The sequence below is a fragment of the Mizuhopecten yessoensis genome, unplaced genomic scaffold (genome assembly GCF_002113885.1).
Source record: "Mizuhopecten yessoensis strain PY_sf001 unplaced genomic scaffold, ASM211388v2 scaffold1961, whole genome shotgun sequence".
NCBI classification, from domain to species: Eukaryota; Metazoa; Mollusca; class Bivalvia; order Pectinida; family Pectinidae; genus Mizuhopecten; species Mizuhopecten yessoensis.
This window is the reverse complement of record NW_018404308.1, coordinates 1342493-1359508: the sequence shown is the minus strand read 5'-3', so window position 1 is coordinate 1359508 and position 17016 is coordinate 1342493. Positions and strand designations below refer to the sequence as shown.

The 17016-nt window shown below is 34.3% G+C and overlaps 2 protein-coding genes across 4 annotated transcripts in view; one reads left to right on the top strand and one right to left on the bottom strand.

Annotated features, from left to right (window-relative positions):
• LOC110443807 (uncharacterized protein F13E9.13, mitochondrial-like) overlaps positions 1-7140 on the bottom strand; it is a 37916-nt gene extending 30776 nt beyond the window's left edge. The window contains exons 1-2 of one of the 2 annotated variants that reach the window (XM_021488229.1): positions 7031-7140; positions 5661-5743 (exon numbers count right to left, since the gene is read on the bottom strand). In XM_021488229.1, coding sequence (XP_021343904.1) covers positions 5661-5743; positions 7031-7106 — 159 coding nt within the window. In that variant the 5' untranslated portion in view covers positions 7107-7140. Of the gene's footprint in view, positions 1-5660; positions 5744-6795; positions 7010-7030 lie in introns of those variants that run through there. The other variant, XM_021488238.1, reaches the window with a different exon arrangement.
• Positions 7141-7780: 640 nt separating this feature from the next.
• Positions 7781-16699, top strand: LOC110443792 (G1/S-specific cyclin-E-like). Of its 2 annotated transcripts, none has more exons than XM_021488211.1 (11): positions 7781-7931; positions 8328-8372; positions 8486-8567; positions 8703-8756; positions 10677-10994; positions 11416-11562; positions 11815-11910; positions 12124-12270; positions 12876-12987; positions 13146-13303; positions 13634-16699. In XM_021488211.1, the coding sequence occupies exons 2-11, from the start codon at positions 8359-8361 to the stop codon at positions 13820-13822; spliced, it is 1317 nt and encodes a 438-aa protein (XP_021343886.1). In that variant the 5' UTR covers positions 7781-7931; positions 8328-8358; the 3' UTR covers positions 13823-16699. The 2 variants fall into 2 exon arrangements, with proteins under 2 accessions (XP_021343886.1, XP_021343894.1); XM_021488219.1 differs by lacking the exon at positions 7781-7931 and adding an exon at positions 7939-8167.
• The last annotated feature ends 317 nt before the right edge of the window (positions 16700-17016 follow it).

The following is a 17016-nucleotide window of genomic DNA, read 5'->3' as shown; positions in this document are numbered from 1 at the left end:
CTGTCTCATCCACACCCTACACCTGTCAACTTGTCAGGAATACCTGAAACTTTAGGATCACCTGTTTCATCCACAACCCACACCCGTCAACTAGTGGAGAATACCTGAAACTTTAGGAACTGTCTCATCCACAACCCTAACCTGTCAACTAGTGGAGAATACCTGTAACTGTAGGAACACCTGTCTCATCTACAACCCACACCTGTCAACTAGTCAGAAATACCTGTAACTGTAGGAACTCCTGTTTCATCTACAACCCACACCTGTCAACTAGTGGAGAATACCTGAAACTTTAGGATCACCTGTCTCATCTACAACACACACCTCTCAACTAGTGGAGAATACCTGTAACTTTAGGAACTCCTGTCCCATCTACAATACACACCTGTCAACTAGTCAGAAATACCTGTAACTTTAGGAACACCTGTCTTATCCACAACCCTCAACTGTCAACTAGTGGAGAATACCTGTAACTTTAGGAACTCCTGTCCCATCTACAATACACACCTCTCAACTAGTGGAGAATACCTGTAACTGTAGGAACACCTGTCTCATCTACAACCCACACCTGTCAACTAGTGGAGAATACCTGTAACTGTAGGAACTCCTGTCTCATCTACAACCCACACCTGTCAACTAGTGGAGAATACTTGTAACTTTAGGAACACCTGTCTCATCTACAACCCACACCTGTCAACTAGGCGAGAATACATGTAACTTTAGGAACTCCTGTCTCATTTACAACCCTCACCTGTCAACTAGTGGAGAATACCTGTAACTTTAGGAACACCTGTCTCATCTACAACCCACACCTGTCAACTAGTGGAGAATACCTGTAACTGTAGGAACTCCTGTCTCATCTACAACCCTCACCTGTCAACTAGTGGAGAATACTTGTAACTTTAGGAACTCCTGTCTCATCTACAACCCACACCTGTCAACTAGTGGAGAATACCTGTAACTTAAGGAACACCTGTCTCATCTACAACCCACATCTGTCAACTAGTGGAGAATACCTGTAACTTAAGGAACACCTGTCTCATCTACAACCCACACCTGTCAACTAGTGGAGATTACCTGTAACTGTAGGAACTCCTGTCTCATCTACAACCCTCACCTGTCAACTAGTGGAAAATACCTGTAACTTAAGGAACACTTGTCTCATCCACAACTGAAATCTGTCAACTATTGAGATATACCAGTAACTTTAGATATACCTGTCTCCTTGACAACCCGAGCTTGTCAACTAATGAGGAAAACCCGTAACTTTAGGAATACCTTCTTAACCCATGACCCACACCTGTCACCTAGAGAAGAATAGAATGACTTTAAGAGAATTCATTGTTAACATAAACAAACACAAGACATTTTAATTCATCCTTAAAAAAAATTCTATGAATTCATCACACCAAAACTTGAATATTAGTTAGAAATGTAAAGGGTAGCAGTTTAGCCTAATAAAATCTTTCTGTTTTGACAAATAGAAGCAAAAATATAAACACATAAGAAAAATATCTTTTTAAACAAGTTTGCTGGACAAAACAAGAGAAACAAAGTAAAACATGGAAATAGAACAAGGAAAGTATACAAATATCTGGAATCCAACACAATATCAGTAAAATGTGGAGGTTTGTAACTGTTACACCTCGTTATAGCTTAACTTTCTATCAATATTATTACAGTTCTTCAAACCCCAGTAAATCCAAAACATCGAACTCACTATTCTTAAAATTAGTCCTATTCTTCTAATAATCAATCTCTATGACCTGTCCATCTTCAATACAGTACAAACTATCGATAGGTATAACATGCTGTACCCGGGATGGTAGAAGACTTATATAGGCTATGCCTGTTGTCTTGTCCCTTTTTTTATCAATAAAATATCTTCAATTAATCAGTTAGAAAAGAAATCAATTATGTGGCAACAATTAGGTTTTAAACTTTATAATTATAAATAGATCCATAAAGATACAGAAACAACAAGTGACACTAGCATTGTTAGGCTGAACTACTATTGTTATAGAAATTATTTAGCAAATAATACTTCCGTATAAATGCAATTCATTTAAAAGACCTTATCGCTGTAAACAAAAGAATCTCACAACAGGCTATACCTTTAAAAGTCATTTTCCTTTCCTGTTACACCAATGAAATAAGAATAAAACATATAATCAGTAATACTTAAACCACTGAAATTTGTAAAATATCATGACAGGTAAGGTGAACAAATATCAATTCTGTTGATACTAGGAGTAAAGGTGTTTGACAAGATTATGTTCAGGTTTGGTAGAATACAAATAAAACATAAATTAACCAGTAGTACTATAACTGGACAGATATGAAATAAATGTGTAGAAAAAATATGATATGCAGAGAAATAAAATCAGAGACCTAAGTCACAATATTATATGATAATGGTTTTTTGTTGTGACACAAGTTTAGATAAGTGACCTAGTTCAAATTTCATTCAATAAATAACATGTATTGTAATACAGGTATGTATATATACAGGTATATGTACAGGATCATAAATATTTTTGAAGAAATATAATTTATTATTGTATTCATGTCTGACAATAATGTTTTATTTATATGATTTTTCAAAATAAAGTTAGTTTTTGTATACATGCATATAATTATACATGTATACAACAACCTTATTTCCTTTTCTTCTGTTTAGGTAATTTGTTACAATCGTTAACTTTCACACTGGAAAGTAATTAAAACAATTATATATTTACAGAAGAGCTAAGTGGGAGGTTGTATTAAATAGAAGAAGTGTGAGTTAGACGAGAAAACAATGGTTAGTAAGGCTGTGGTGTTAGGGAGGTGTCGGTGGCAGGTTCCCTCTGTCACACCCACCCAAGCCCAGCCACTCAGCCTGACAAGACAGTCATCTAAACTGTAATCTAAAGTGATCAACTGTCATTCTGTGATGGGAAGAGGGGTGTGTCCCTGAGCTGACCACTAGACACTGGTCAAGGATGTACCTGATCAGCTTAGGTGTCAATCTGGCATGCTTGATCACCTCTCGGAGAGGAAATTAACACCTTAGAGACATGTGTGATGTACCTGTGTGATGTACCTGTATATATAAACATACCATATCACTGTTCTACCTATCACATCACCAGTGAACTCTCAATGATAAACACTGCTGCCTTGTAATACTACAGCTGACTAATACTAGTGTTATTGGTGAACCTAATGATAAATTAGAGACAAACTATAGCCAACAAAATGTTGTATCCCAGTGATTCTGCATACTACAATTCCTACAGTTACTATGACTACAGTGGGGTCGGAGGTTACTGGGGAGAGGTCAGCCAGACAGTGGAGATTATCACCTCAACCAATGATAGTGTGTCACCAGTATCCTCCCACAAGGATGGTGGTACACCAAAACAGGGTAACAACGAGATAGTCAGAACTAGTCCATCCCTGGCCAGTGGTCAGTCTGGCTCCCGAGTGTTTGACCCCCTACCCTGTGGTCAGCATCAGTACCAGTTCATTCAAGAAAGTGTGGAAAGCTTACATCCCGATAGCCATGTGACAGACAACCCTCCTAACAGCCCTCGCACCTACCGATGTCTCTCACTCGAAAACAACAAAAACACAGAGAAAATGTAAGTCACCCTTAACAATTCAATGTTATTTCATTTTTCTATGACCAAACACTTTTACCAAAACTAAAATAATGTTTAAATTAGCGAGATAAAAAAATACTGACACTAACTGCCAATATCATTTTTTTTGTGAAATTTCCAAAACTCTTATGTAAATGCATTATTGTTAAAACCAATGTGACCCTAAACTTCACACACTGGAGCAAACATTTAAACTTGAATTATCTCCCCTTAACCATTAATCCTGATAATGTGTACCATCATGCCCAACTTTAACCTGTGATAAATGTATGTTGTCCTTCACATCTAAACACAAATTTTGTGGTAAGTTAATTTTTAAAGACATTAATTCATGATACACTACGTCACTAGTTATCAGTAACCATATACGGTGACAATATACCATTATAATACATTGTTACAACAAAACATTGAAATATAGTCACAAAACACTATTACAATACATTGTCACTATACACAATCATACTACAAAGTCAGAATACACTGTCAGTAAACACTTTGTTAATACATTGTAACAATACAATACCACACTTCAATGTCACAACACACCGTCACTAAACACCTTCACTATACCCAACATCACAATACATTGTAACAAAACCATTATAATGCACTGTCATAATACAATGTAATAATACACTACCAAAATACACTGTCACTAAACACCTTCACTATACACCATTACAATACACTGTCTATTATCTATACCTAATAAGTTGATCCATATACAACTTGGTTATCTAAGAAAAAGACTGATGTAGGTTTAACTTGTTGTCTCAATCTTTTGATAATACATGTGTTGTTTTATTTTTCTGTTTATCTGTAGTATTCTATTTCTAATGTAATGTCAACAAAATATTTTGAATTGAAATGTGAGAAGGAAGGACCGTATCCCAAAGGCTGTTAGTATCAATGGGTTGACATCATCAATTGTTTACTGACTTGAAAAGAAAATACAATAGAGGACGGTCAGAAATCATATTTCTAAATATAAGTCCTATGGCAGTGCTGTGGTTGGGCCTCTGCCTCCAGCCATTAACTGCACTAGATTAACAGATAAAAAATTTAAGAATAAATTCTGTCTGTTTGTCATATTTTGATTGTGCTTTCAACATCCTAGTCAGCTGATTAACACCTAGGGTGTGGACAGGTACACAAAAAGGTTATTACACCTGTAATTAATGTCACAGGTGTGTGAGGTCAGAACGGCCTAATGCTGCAGATAATAGATCTAGATAATCCAGAACAATGATATCATGTCCCTTATAAACTTTAATAATGACAGGAATAGAAAGAAATGAATAGAAAGAAATAGGAAGTGATGGAAAAGTTTGATTGACATTCCATACAATTTACACCCTTCACATCAGAACCACCAGAAGAGTATCCCTTATAGATAGAGAATTTAATACTGTTACATTCAGAGACAAAATTAATAATAACTAGTCAGGTAAAATGAATTATATAGAAGTTTTACAATTTTATAAATAAACATTTGTTTATGTAGTCAACATACCACCAGGACGCATTACTCTAACAATGTTGTACTAGTAGATATGTATTTTAAATACTAGTCCAGAAAATAAGTTTGGATTTTTCTATATGTTTTGTAACTGGCTCAAATTAGATATAAGGGTACTGCAATTGTTATATTCAATTGAAGACAGTTTTCTGAAATCTGTTGATTTTAAATTGTAATAGACTATCTGCCACCATAACAAAATCTGAGGTACCAAGCTATAAAAGCAAAGTAAACTCAGTCCAGGTGAAACAATGGGGAAAAAAATATATATATACCCTCAAAGGAAGCCATACATTACATCAAATTAAACCATGGTACTTTATTATATCAAATTCAACTGGTATACACCGTCTCGAATTAAACCACCAGACAGAACTACAACAATCTGAGCAGCTATACAGTAATATAACTTTACAATTATGAATCATCAAAAACACCAAATTGTTAGCAGATGACTGAAATTAAAACTAAATTTGCATTGAACAGCTTACTAGCTCCAAGTCTTTATACATGTCAGCTTCATAGCAGGCTGCTCTCTGTATCTCTCCGATACTAAGGCTATTTCTGGGACAGCCTATAAGAAGAAAAAAAGTAAAACATTACCTATATTTTACAAGTGTTACCTCCCTTCAACTATATGCCGTTACTTTCTACTTGAATTTCTTATTCATTACAACAACCTTTTATAGCTTAAAACCAACTTCACTAAGAATGAAAAGACTCTTGTTTGAAATAAGCAGTGTCTTTTGTTCATATCTAATTTTTTTCTAATAACCACCTTTAGATTTGTTTATATTTTAATTTGCATCCAGATGATCGATGCTGCCCTGTAGGGATGACTGTACACTAGACAGAACCCTATATGCAGTTATTACGAGAGACAACACTCTTTATAGATCACACACACACACAAAGCGCAAATACACCTCACCTGTCCAAACATGCTACCTATTAACAGCACATCATATTCAAGGTTTATTGATTGTTTACCTCTCCTAAAACAGTGACCAATCAAATTGCAATTCGACAGGTGCAATAGACATAATGTATCATACCTGGCTTATTACTTATGTAGATAATCAAATTTATGCATGTTTGTCATACAAATATGCAAATAGCTATAGGTTTCATTTGCATGTTATATTTAGAAATAAACAATTGAGTTCGCAAAGCATCATTAACCAATCAGAACTTGCAAAGTTGCATACCACAAGCGTGTGCATAGTTAACAGGGGTATGTTTTACAATCTATGACAATCTCAAGGACTATATTATCTAAAGTGAGCACATTTTGATTTGAAATTCATCTTTTAACAGGTATTGAGGTAAGTTCATTAGAATCCTGTTTAATTTGTGTAAAATCTTATAATTCTGTAAATCTTTATATGTAGTAACACCGGTCCTAACTCAGACAGCACATGTTTCCCCTTTTTTCTGATTACCGAAAATGTTTTGCCTGATATTTTGATTGCAATCATTACTCTCTCTCTCTCTCTTATATATATTATATGTCCCAAAGTTTAGAAAATTGGCCCTGGAATATATGCATTTCAAATATACATGTGTATGTAGAAGACTTGTAACATATATTTCCCTGTATTTATAAATAGATCAAGGGCCAGTTACCGATGTATTGATTTGTGTGAATAGTAACGAGGATTATCAAGTCGTATCACGTAGAATTCAGTGGCTGAGGATGAAAGATCCACAAGGGGGCGTGTCCCCTAATGTCTACTTTCACATTGCTTTGCTTTTACACGAGCACTATATGCGAGTCCCGAAAAACTTTTATTCGTTATTATGTAATTTAAATCGATATAAAACCTATTTATTGAATATCAAATTATCTACTAAACGTGACCTGGCAAAGCTTTCAGGTGTATCATTCCCAAAACAACATTGTATTGTCGTCTGAATAGTAGGGTGAAATTCTCCATTTTAGCGCCCGGAAGCAACAAACTTGTTCCTGTGAAAGAGGCGGTCCCAAAAATTAACCAATCAAAATAGAGCATATAAAATAGCAAGGGCAATAGGGCATCTGCTTTGCGCATGCCCCGTGTATTGCATTTGCAGTGTTTACAACAATAAAATGCTATTTTTCTTTTTAATTATTATACCGAAAACAGTAATCTATATGCTTATCCAGAAGATTATTCTGTGCCCTTTAATATGGTATGCGGCGATACGTGAAGTCTTCCATGGTTTTATTGTTTCATTCAATTTTCAACTGGAACCCCTCTCTGAGTTTCTTTTTTCGATTTCCACGTGTGTGCTGCAAATTGTAAACAAATAATAAAAAAATATTTTCTGCCATTTTTTCCCAATTATATGCATTTGAGTTAAGGTAGCTCATAAAATTATTTGTTTTCAATGTATTTTTTTATTAGATTACCATTTAAAAGTCGTTTTTCGCGCCTTGTGTATTTTCCCAATCTCTCATCGGAAGTAAAAATTGATGTCATCTTTTTTTAATTTTTGAACCAAATTATCTCTATCTCTCTATCTTACAATATATCAAAAACTTGTTTAGCAAGTTATATGAAAACTTGTTCTTAATGATTTTGCGAAAAATTATAAACAATCATTGTTCGCTGCCCTTTGGCGGGTTTGCGCGCGGGTAGGGGGCATCTCGGGATTCCACCTTCACAGTCCAGCTGCGAGAGTTCCTCAGTTGATCAGTCGATCTTGAGCAGTGAACATCGTTGTCAGACAAAATGAAGTTTAGATGAAGAACTTAACGCCAGCAATATCATCGTTTAGCTGTAAGAAAGTTTATATATGTGTAACCGTTTGATTACTGGATTTACATCGGAAATTGCATTTACATAGGTATTTTGACTGCTCACATTCTGATGGATCGGAGACGCCGATGACACGAGTTAGCTTACACAAACTGGCGCGAGGAATTTTATGCAATACTTCTGAAAATGAATGTAAATCAAACCGATTGTGAAATTATGGATTTCTTAAACATCTGTGAACTAGAATAGTCATGCAGGTAAATATTTGGGAGTTCAAACTTTTTGAGCTGAATAGCTTCCTCTTGGTTGGATTACATCGACGTTGTCAATATTTCACCGCCAAAATTAGCGGATATCATTTTCAATGATAACACTTTGTTTTAATCAAAATAAAATGTAATCGTTTTTCTTTCACAGCTTGGTTGATCCTGGGTCCCCGACGTCGACAATGTCTAGAAAAAGGTACGTAAACCGACCCACTCGATCGTTTTACTGTCAGTCCGCGCCATTTTGACATGTCTGCTTTTCGATTGAAGTGCGTGTATAAAAATCTCACGCTTTTTCATTCATTTCAGTGCACGATTGTTATCGAGAACCAAGAGCGATGAAGACACTGTACCATGCGCTAAAGTGAACAGAAAAAGGAAGGCCGAGGAGGTAAATTTCATTTACACAACATCGTTACCCCGTGGCATACGTTGCAATTATATGGCTGTTCTTTCTTTGTTCATTCATTCGACGACCCAGTTTGTTTCGCGTTTTCACACGGTGTTTCTCTTTGTCTTTATTTAGGATTTAGACGAAGATACAACGATGATCAAGAGAACGAAGACCTATAGAATTGAAGTGAGTATTTATTTTGATACATTGTCAGATTAATTTATAAACTTCCAGTAACGTGAAATGGCGCCATTGACCCTGATTAGCTGGAACTTTCAGATCGCGTTGGATTTACAGTGAGTGCATTCAGGATTGTCGCTTTGCTTTAGTGATAAACATAAAAGTATAGAAAATAAACAGTATGCAGTCGATTGTGCTAAGTAAATGCCTGGAAGGTATTTTTTATAATATTTTTTTCATACTCCGGTGTTTGACCTCTTATTACTACCTCCATATTTTCCTGTGAAATGACTCATGAATATTCATAAGATCAAATTCTGTTTTCCAACCTTAATATAATATCTATTAACAGGAAAAGTCATAAGTACAAGGATTTTGGTCAGTTGCTACACCTTTAGTAATATAACAAATACATTTATAGTTTCTCTACCAAGTCATGTGTTCTTGTTATATTATGTCATATCATATTTCAGCGGTTTTATGCTTTGATTGGATTTTTTTAAATACATAAAGTATTTTAGTGATATGTTTTTGGAAAAATTACTGCTTCTAGGAATAATTTAAAAAATAAACAATTTGAATAGCGTACATTTATATTATAGCTGTATAAACAGTGTCCAAGCTAACACTAGAAAAATTAATTCCATGGTTGACCCAAGCTGATAACCAGGAATGATCTGAGTGACCAAGCCAAAGTCCAGGTGGTCAATTTCTGATAAGAAAATAGAGTCCAAGCTGACTTTGAGTTGTAACAATGAGAAACCCCTGCCAAAATGCCATACTTATGATCACAATAGTCTTGATGTCATTTGTTTGTTTGTTTTATTTGGGAAAAGGGTTCTATTCATTGAAGAAGGCAAAACTTTAGATATCCCATGGATTAAGCATGTTTTTAAAACATTATCTATTTCATTAAATTAACTTTGCCAAATTAAAATTATATCTATATTTAATTAATTGTTTCAAGATTATATACTGCAAAATTGAATACTATCATGATATATTAAAAAAGTATTCCATTTTAAAGATCAAATATGTCACTAAATTAACTAAATTATTAGTACTCCACTTAAACTGGTTGTATGGATGAACAAATTTGGAAAGACTTTGATATATACCCCAAATGTACAGCCATCTTTCATGTAACTTATAGCTTATCAGCAGAAAACTACTATCTTTATTGCATCTAAAAGGTTAGGATGATATAATTAAATATTATCAAACTATTATATATGCTTTTCTACATGTATAAATAATTAAATGATATATTATCTGTATTATCTTAATCCAACACAGTTTTGATAGTTGCTAGTGAATTTAGAGTAAGTTGGCAATTGTATGAATGAATAGCTTAATAATTACATATATATATATAATGTCATTAACACAATCATGGAGAAGATTGATATAGGCCTAGCCAGTTATCTTATCCATTTATATATATGTATAATAATGTTTGTTAAAATAAACTACAATCTTACAAGCACACAGTATTTCAATCATTTTATATAAGTTTTAAGTTTTATCCTTAATTATCCAGTTCAGCTGTGTTATATATAGAATGTTTACCATAATATAGCATATTGTCGATATAAAAAAAATCGAACTCAACTCTCGATTTTAAAAACTGTATATTTTGACTGGAGCTAGATGTTGGTTCAAAAATACATTTATAAAAACTGATTTGTATTTTGAAGACATTCTGTTTCAAAAAAGACAAAAAAAACCATTGATATGTTTGGCTAAGGACTTGTTATCTCATCCTTCTTCTTAAATTCCCAATTTACTTTGTAGAAGATCCTTGCAATTCATTTTACATTCACACTAGAGTCGTAAATGCTGCAGCTTTGAGAAATATCATTTATTTTTCTCAAAGCACCCCCAATATACAGGTTTTGTTATTTTTGTATTTTGCTGTTTTTACAGACACAATGGATTCCTATTTCGGAGAACTCTTCTATTTCAACGTGCACACTGGTACCTAGTCATCACCCACCAACACCCGAAAGCGAGGAAAAGAAACCATCAGAGCTCATTTTAGGATCCAAATTTCGGTTCAGAAACTACTTTTTATCCACAAACAGATCTTCTCCACTTCCTAAGTTAAGTTGGGCAGATTCACGAGAGGTATGGCAGTTCATGTTGAAGAAAGAATCCCACTACATCAGAGACTCAGACTTGTTCAAGAACCATCCTTGTCTACAGTCAAGAATGAGGACAATCCTACTGGACTGGTTAATTGAGGTAAAATTAGTTACGATAATATAGTCGCGGTTTTAACTACTTTTAATTTAAATATATGTCAAACTTAAATTCAGGATTGTTCATATGATTACCCTACAAATATTTTTTTACTATTCATATATGAAATAAAAATAATAGTATTGCTATAAATAGCCGTGTGAGAAATGAAAAAAGTATTGCATTTGCTGGCTTGGCATCTCGAATAAGCTGTGTTCTTTCTCATACGTTTGAACGATATCCTTCAAAATGAAGGCAATTAATTTGTATTTCTGTATAAATTCTAGAGAAAACTTAATGGAATTTTAAAAAAGTCTACCCTGTAACTTTTCGATAGAGAGATGCAATAAAGTGTTAACCACTATTGTAAGTAGACTGTAGCACTGACTGGCCAAGTTTACACCTGTATATTCTGTCCCAACAGGTGTGTGAAGTTTACCGGCTACACAGGGAGACTTTCTATCTCGGTGTGGACTTTGTGGACCGTTACATGAGTTTGAGCAAGGGGCTACAGAAACACCAGCTTCAGCTCATCGGTATCACATCACTATTTATTGCGGCTAAGTTAGAGGTATGTACAACTAAATAGTCTCTCCTCTCATCACTGAAGATTTGTGATCTGTAATATTTTTAATAATTGCTAAACAAATATTAATGGTACCTAGGAGTATTGGCTTCTTGTCATTTAACACTCTTACAAATATTTCAAACATATAAAAAATGAAAAATAAATTTAAATTCAAATGTCTTGTTCATATCACTGCTAGTAAGTAAATATCCCACAAAAACACCGAACAAACTAACAAAATTCTTTTTATATTAGGAAATCTATCCACCAAAGATAGCAGAGTTTGCCTATGTGACGGATGGGGCCTGTACAGAGGATGAAATTCTGGACCAAGAACTGATCATGTTGAAGGTAACACTGACACTTTCAAACCACATCACCTCAAATAAATCTGTATTACATTCAACCTCGAGTGAAATTAAAATTGAAAATTTCTTCAGAGATTAAACCCAGTTTATATTCAATTGTAAGTGCTGAGAGTAAACCCAGTTGATATTAATTGTAAGTGCTGAGAGTAAACCCAGTTGATATGAAAGATTTAGTTTCTTTGTGTTTTGTTTGCAGGCATTGAACTGGGACTTGTCACCACTTACTACAAACGGCTGGTTGAATCTCTACCTACAAGTTGCCAATATAGAGCACATCGTGGAAACAGAACATGGATTTGTCTTCCCCCAGTATTCCTCGCACGCATTCATTCAAGTTGCTCGGGTAAGAAATAGCTCAACATCCTTTTTCATACAGCTCAGTTAAAGGGACATCAGGTGAAGAGCCATATTTTTTTTAATGAAATTATGTGTTGTATGTACTTCCACTTATGTTGACCCCATATTCATAGTCCGTTCCAAATGTCTTTGTTGCCGACGCAATACACTATTTTCTTAGCTTACTTCACACAGGCAGTCATTTTGTTTTCAAAGAAATTGTTTGCTATGCGCATGCGCTAGTATGGGGAAATCCCTGAACAAAACGTTGGTCAGACAGGTAGAAATTCTTGATTATCTTAAAATTTCCCAAAATGAGTTACTTAATATGTTTATGTAGTATTTGGAAGAAAAAAGACAAAAAATATACACTTCACCATGTCCCTTTAAGCAATGACGAGAAAGATTTCAAACAAATAGTACGATAAAATTTCCCAGACATTATAAGTAACAGAAGGCTGCATGCTGTGTTTTCATCAGTAGCTATATCTGGACTAAAGTATGAGCTATTAAGTGTTTGCCATTGTATAACTGTGTTTGTTTACACCTTCTCATGTTTGTTTTTTATACCTACCGATGTTTTTGTTTACACCTGCTGTTGTTTGTTTCCAGCTGGTAGATCTGTGTATCCTAGACATTGGATGTTTACAGTTCCCCTACAGTGTTGTTGCTGCCTCTGCACTCTACCACCTCACAACCAAAGAAATTGCCCTGTCTGTCTCGGGTAAGACATTGTTACTATATGTAATTTTAAACTCTGTATTCAGTTTAAACCATAAAAGATAACCGATGTGTTTTGATGACATAAGTGTTCAGTGTGTATAACTCGAGATTATCAGTTTATCCACCAATATTTTAAATGTATTTTGTTTATTGTTGCAGGCTTTAAATGGGCTGATATCCAACAGTGTGTCAGTTGGATGTCTCCTTTTGCTATAACTATGCGAGAGTCTGGTCCTGCTGAAGTTAAGTTCTTCCCTAATGTGGCACCAGAGGACAGTCATCACATCCAGACACACGCTATTGACCTCAATCTTCTGGTATGTATCAATAGCAACTTGTTTTATAACCAATATGTAACTGGCATCAAAATAGGTCCCGACTGGATTAAGTAAATGGTTAAACAGTTAGTCAGTTACTGATGTTTAGTTATCGAAGTGAAATATCTATTATAAAATTGGTACTTAATATTATTATTAATGATAAACATAAGATAGTAAACAACAACTAGATGACCAGTTGAACTAAATAAGCAATATATTCCCTTAACTAAAAAACAATATTTTCAAGTATGTGTGTGTCCTGCTTTTATCTATCTTCAAAAAAAATTGTGTTTAAAACTATTTCATTGATATAATATTCTTTTCCAGGAAATAGCTCAGGAAAGGCAGGAGCAAGTGCTAAGCTCACTGCGAGCAGGAAGTCCAGACCTGCAGGCTCAAGTGATCACACAACTTACACCTCCTCATAGTAACAAAAAGTCTGCCACCACCACTGACCCTTTGTCCTCGCCACATCAAGAGGAATTATTGGAAAGTGCAAATGATGCTGCTCAGTAGTGTGTTTACGACTTGTGCTATTTTGGACCTTAACAAAGGGTATATGGAGACTCAGAGGGTACTAGGACAGACTTGCGCTCCGTGACCTCCATGAGAAGGACTCTACATGAGATAGTGCAAAATATTAGGAAAGTGAAAGCAAACTGTCCAAATACTTTCTGTTTGTCTATAAACATGCATAAGAAAAACAAATTCAGATCAAGGTGACACTGAATAAATATGAAATATTGATTCTATTCGTGTGCAATAAACAATATGACTTGTTAAGTGATGGAGAGACAATTTTTACTCCTGCGAGGCATAGGGTGTTGAACACGAGACCTGACTGACAGAATTTGTATGACTGAACTGATACATGTAACTTATGGATGCGTCAGAAGTTGTTTTAATTTGGGTGACTGATGTGGATGAATGTAGACTTGTGTGAAATGTGCAACTGCATTGTATACATTTTAAGAAAAATAATTTGAACAATATCCCCAAGGGATCCTATTTACAAGTCACCAATGTGTTCAAAAGAGTTCTTGTGAAGAACTGTTTTTTATTATAAATGGCCAATAGAACAGGATATTATAGTGCTTGTTACTTGTACAAAGATTTTTGAGATTTGTTAAATTTGATGATTTGATACTCTCCTGTCTAACCTCTGCCATCCCACAATGGCTCTCTGTATTATTGGATGAGAGTGTATATATTACCCAGCAATACTTCCCACTGCCCACCAATGTGTTCTGTTATATACCTGGTTGAGTTTGATCTCCGTTAAAACGTGTGTCAGGAGACTGCACATAATGTTATATCTGAGGCGTGTAATCGTTTCCAGAGCAAAGTTTACTTTATATTGAAATCAACCGATGTGTTCATTAACTTAATGCATATATTTAGTTCTTACTTACAACTATGTTCTGTCTGACTTATACATTTCTCATGAAATGAGAACAAGATTATTGCTTTACTTATAGAAATGACATCTGTTATTTTGAAATAGAATTTTTAGGTAAATGTGCAATACAGAAAAAAAACTATTAAGATGAGTTAGACAGAAGTATCAAATCACAGTACATATGTATAGAAATGAAAATGACTTAATCCATAATGAAATTGTTAATATTGTTTTCAATTAATGCTTAGGTTAAGTAATAAAACATATCTATATTTTTATACGAACGTCTATAGGAATGATTGTTTTCTTGCTGAAGTGATTACAAACCTTCAATGTGTGTGAGATTGTGTATTAAAACCGGCCATTGTATTAGCACTAGTCAGAGTAAAAGCTGTAGAGTGGAGAATTTGGGCCGTTTTATACTACAGGAGGATAACAATCCGTGTGAAATAAATAATGTGGTATTATCGATTAACAACTTCATTTCAGTTTGATAATTGCTCTTAAATGTCGGGGACGGTGTCATGATATTGAAGAAAAGAATTTCAATTTCATGATTTTCTTTTTTGTCTGGAATCATTTTGTTTCATCTGTTCACGACTTAAATAATAATTTAAATGAATTGTGGAGAAATCAACGGGTGTAATTATCCCACTTAAACAAATAAATGTGTGTTTATGTGTATGTGTGGTAGAACTGAATAGAAGGGAGTGTGTATTATTCCTGACTAGGGGCGCTCATCGTAAAGATACTCCACATCATTAAACCTATTGTATAGATATTTAAAGAGAAATGATTTATCTTGTATAATTAAATTAAGTAATTTATGCTATTTATACTCTCAAACTTATTTCTTTAAATTTCATTTGTAGCTTTGATTATTACTTTATAGTAATCTGAATTAAAATATTAATATATAATTTATTTAATTTGAATCTTTGTGCAAATATTGACCTGTACTCTCTCGATAACCCTGACAGGGAAAATGTGTATGTAGGGGATTGGGGGAGGTTAGTTAGGACAGAGGCAAGGGTTTCTTGTTGCTTCAGTTTTTAACAGGATTTCAAGAAAGAAACCCCCACCCCTAATACTGGTAACTTTCATTCTCCCCATGCTCTTGACTAAAGTTTTACAAATAAGTTGGTTATAATTAAGTTCATAATGTTTTGTACTATCTTGGGATGTAAAATTGACGGCATTTAATGTACATTTAGAGAAATAGTGTTGAGTTTGATAACTTGTGACCAATCCTTTGCCCTAACATGTGGCTATAAAAATTCCTGTTATGCCAAAGTTGATACTGGGAAGTAAGATGTCTGCATTAAAATGGGAGCCAGTTTATTGGCAACTAGTTTCTGTGTTTACATTGTAAATGTGACCACACTAGTGAGTGGTACACATATGGTAATGTAAGGTAACATCAATTGTTGGCAAGGTCTACTACTGGACTATCTAGCTTCAGGCAGTACTGGAAATGGACCAGGTTGTTTGAGTAGGACAGAAAGTCTATTGTTGAGTCATAATACTATTTATCCACGTTACCTGGGACTAAATCTTGTTCCTCCCTTAAAATGTCAATGTGTGCCGATGTTGAGTTCAACAGAACAGAGGCAGTAATATAATGATAAAAAAAAACAATAAAAAACATTCCTGTATCAATTTCAAATGTATGTAAAATAAGTTTTGTTGATTGTAGACTTTAAATTGTAATCAAAATCATTTAAGGATTATTCCCTCAAATACCTAATCATGACCCATGTCAAAATTTAAAAGTTATGCTTATTTGTCCTCTGCAGTTTGCCTTTGTTTTCATCCATGTATCAGGACTATTTGTTATATAGATATTGGGGACCAATGACAGATGATGTTTCATTCTAAATAAGGGACCAATGGAAGTTTTCTCACTATAAAGTATCAATGTTTTTTAAACACAAGTGAATATTTTAGGGTATGTTGTATCTCAAACAAAAAAATAAAACATGTTTTAAATTAAATTATCCTTGTTTGTTATCAGTGTTGTACATTGTAATTATGCTGAGGACAGTGTACCAAAGAATTCTGGTTTGGTTACTGCAAAGACAGGTGTATAAAGACACACCTCTGGTTACTGTTTGTGAAAACTAGAAGTGGAAAAATGGAAAAATATGAAGTGACATTTTACAGAAGCTGGATCAAGTTTGATACTTTGGACTCTGACAGGGCCGTTTTCGTTTCAACGGTTGAACCGGTTGTACCACAGTTGTTCGTTTATTAATTAAGTTCGGACCTAGTAACCTGATGATGCTTTCAGGCGAGCCTTGACAAAACCTTG

Coding starts and splice junctions, on each gene's coding strand:
- LOC110443792 (XM_021488211.1), top strand. Junction 11,911..12,123: donor AAGAACTGATCATGTTGAAG/GTAACACTGACA, acceptor TTTTGTTTGCAG/GCATTGAACTGGGACTTGTC. Junction 12,988..13,145: donor AATTGCCCTGTCTGTCTCGG/GTAAGACATTGT, acceptor TTATTGTTGCAG/GCTTTAAATGGGCTGATATC.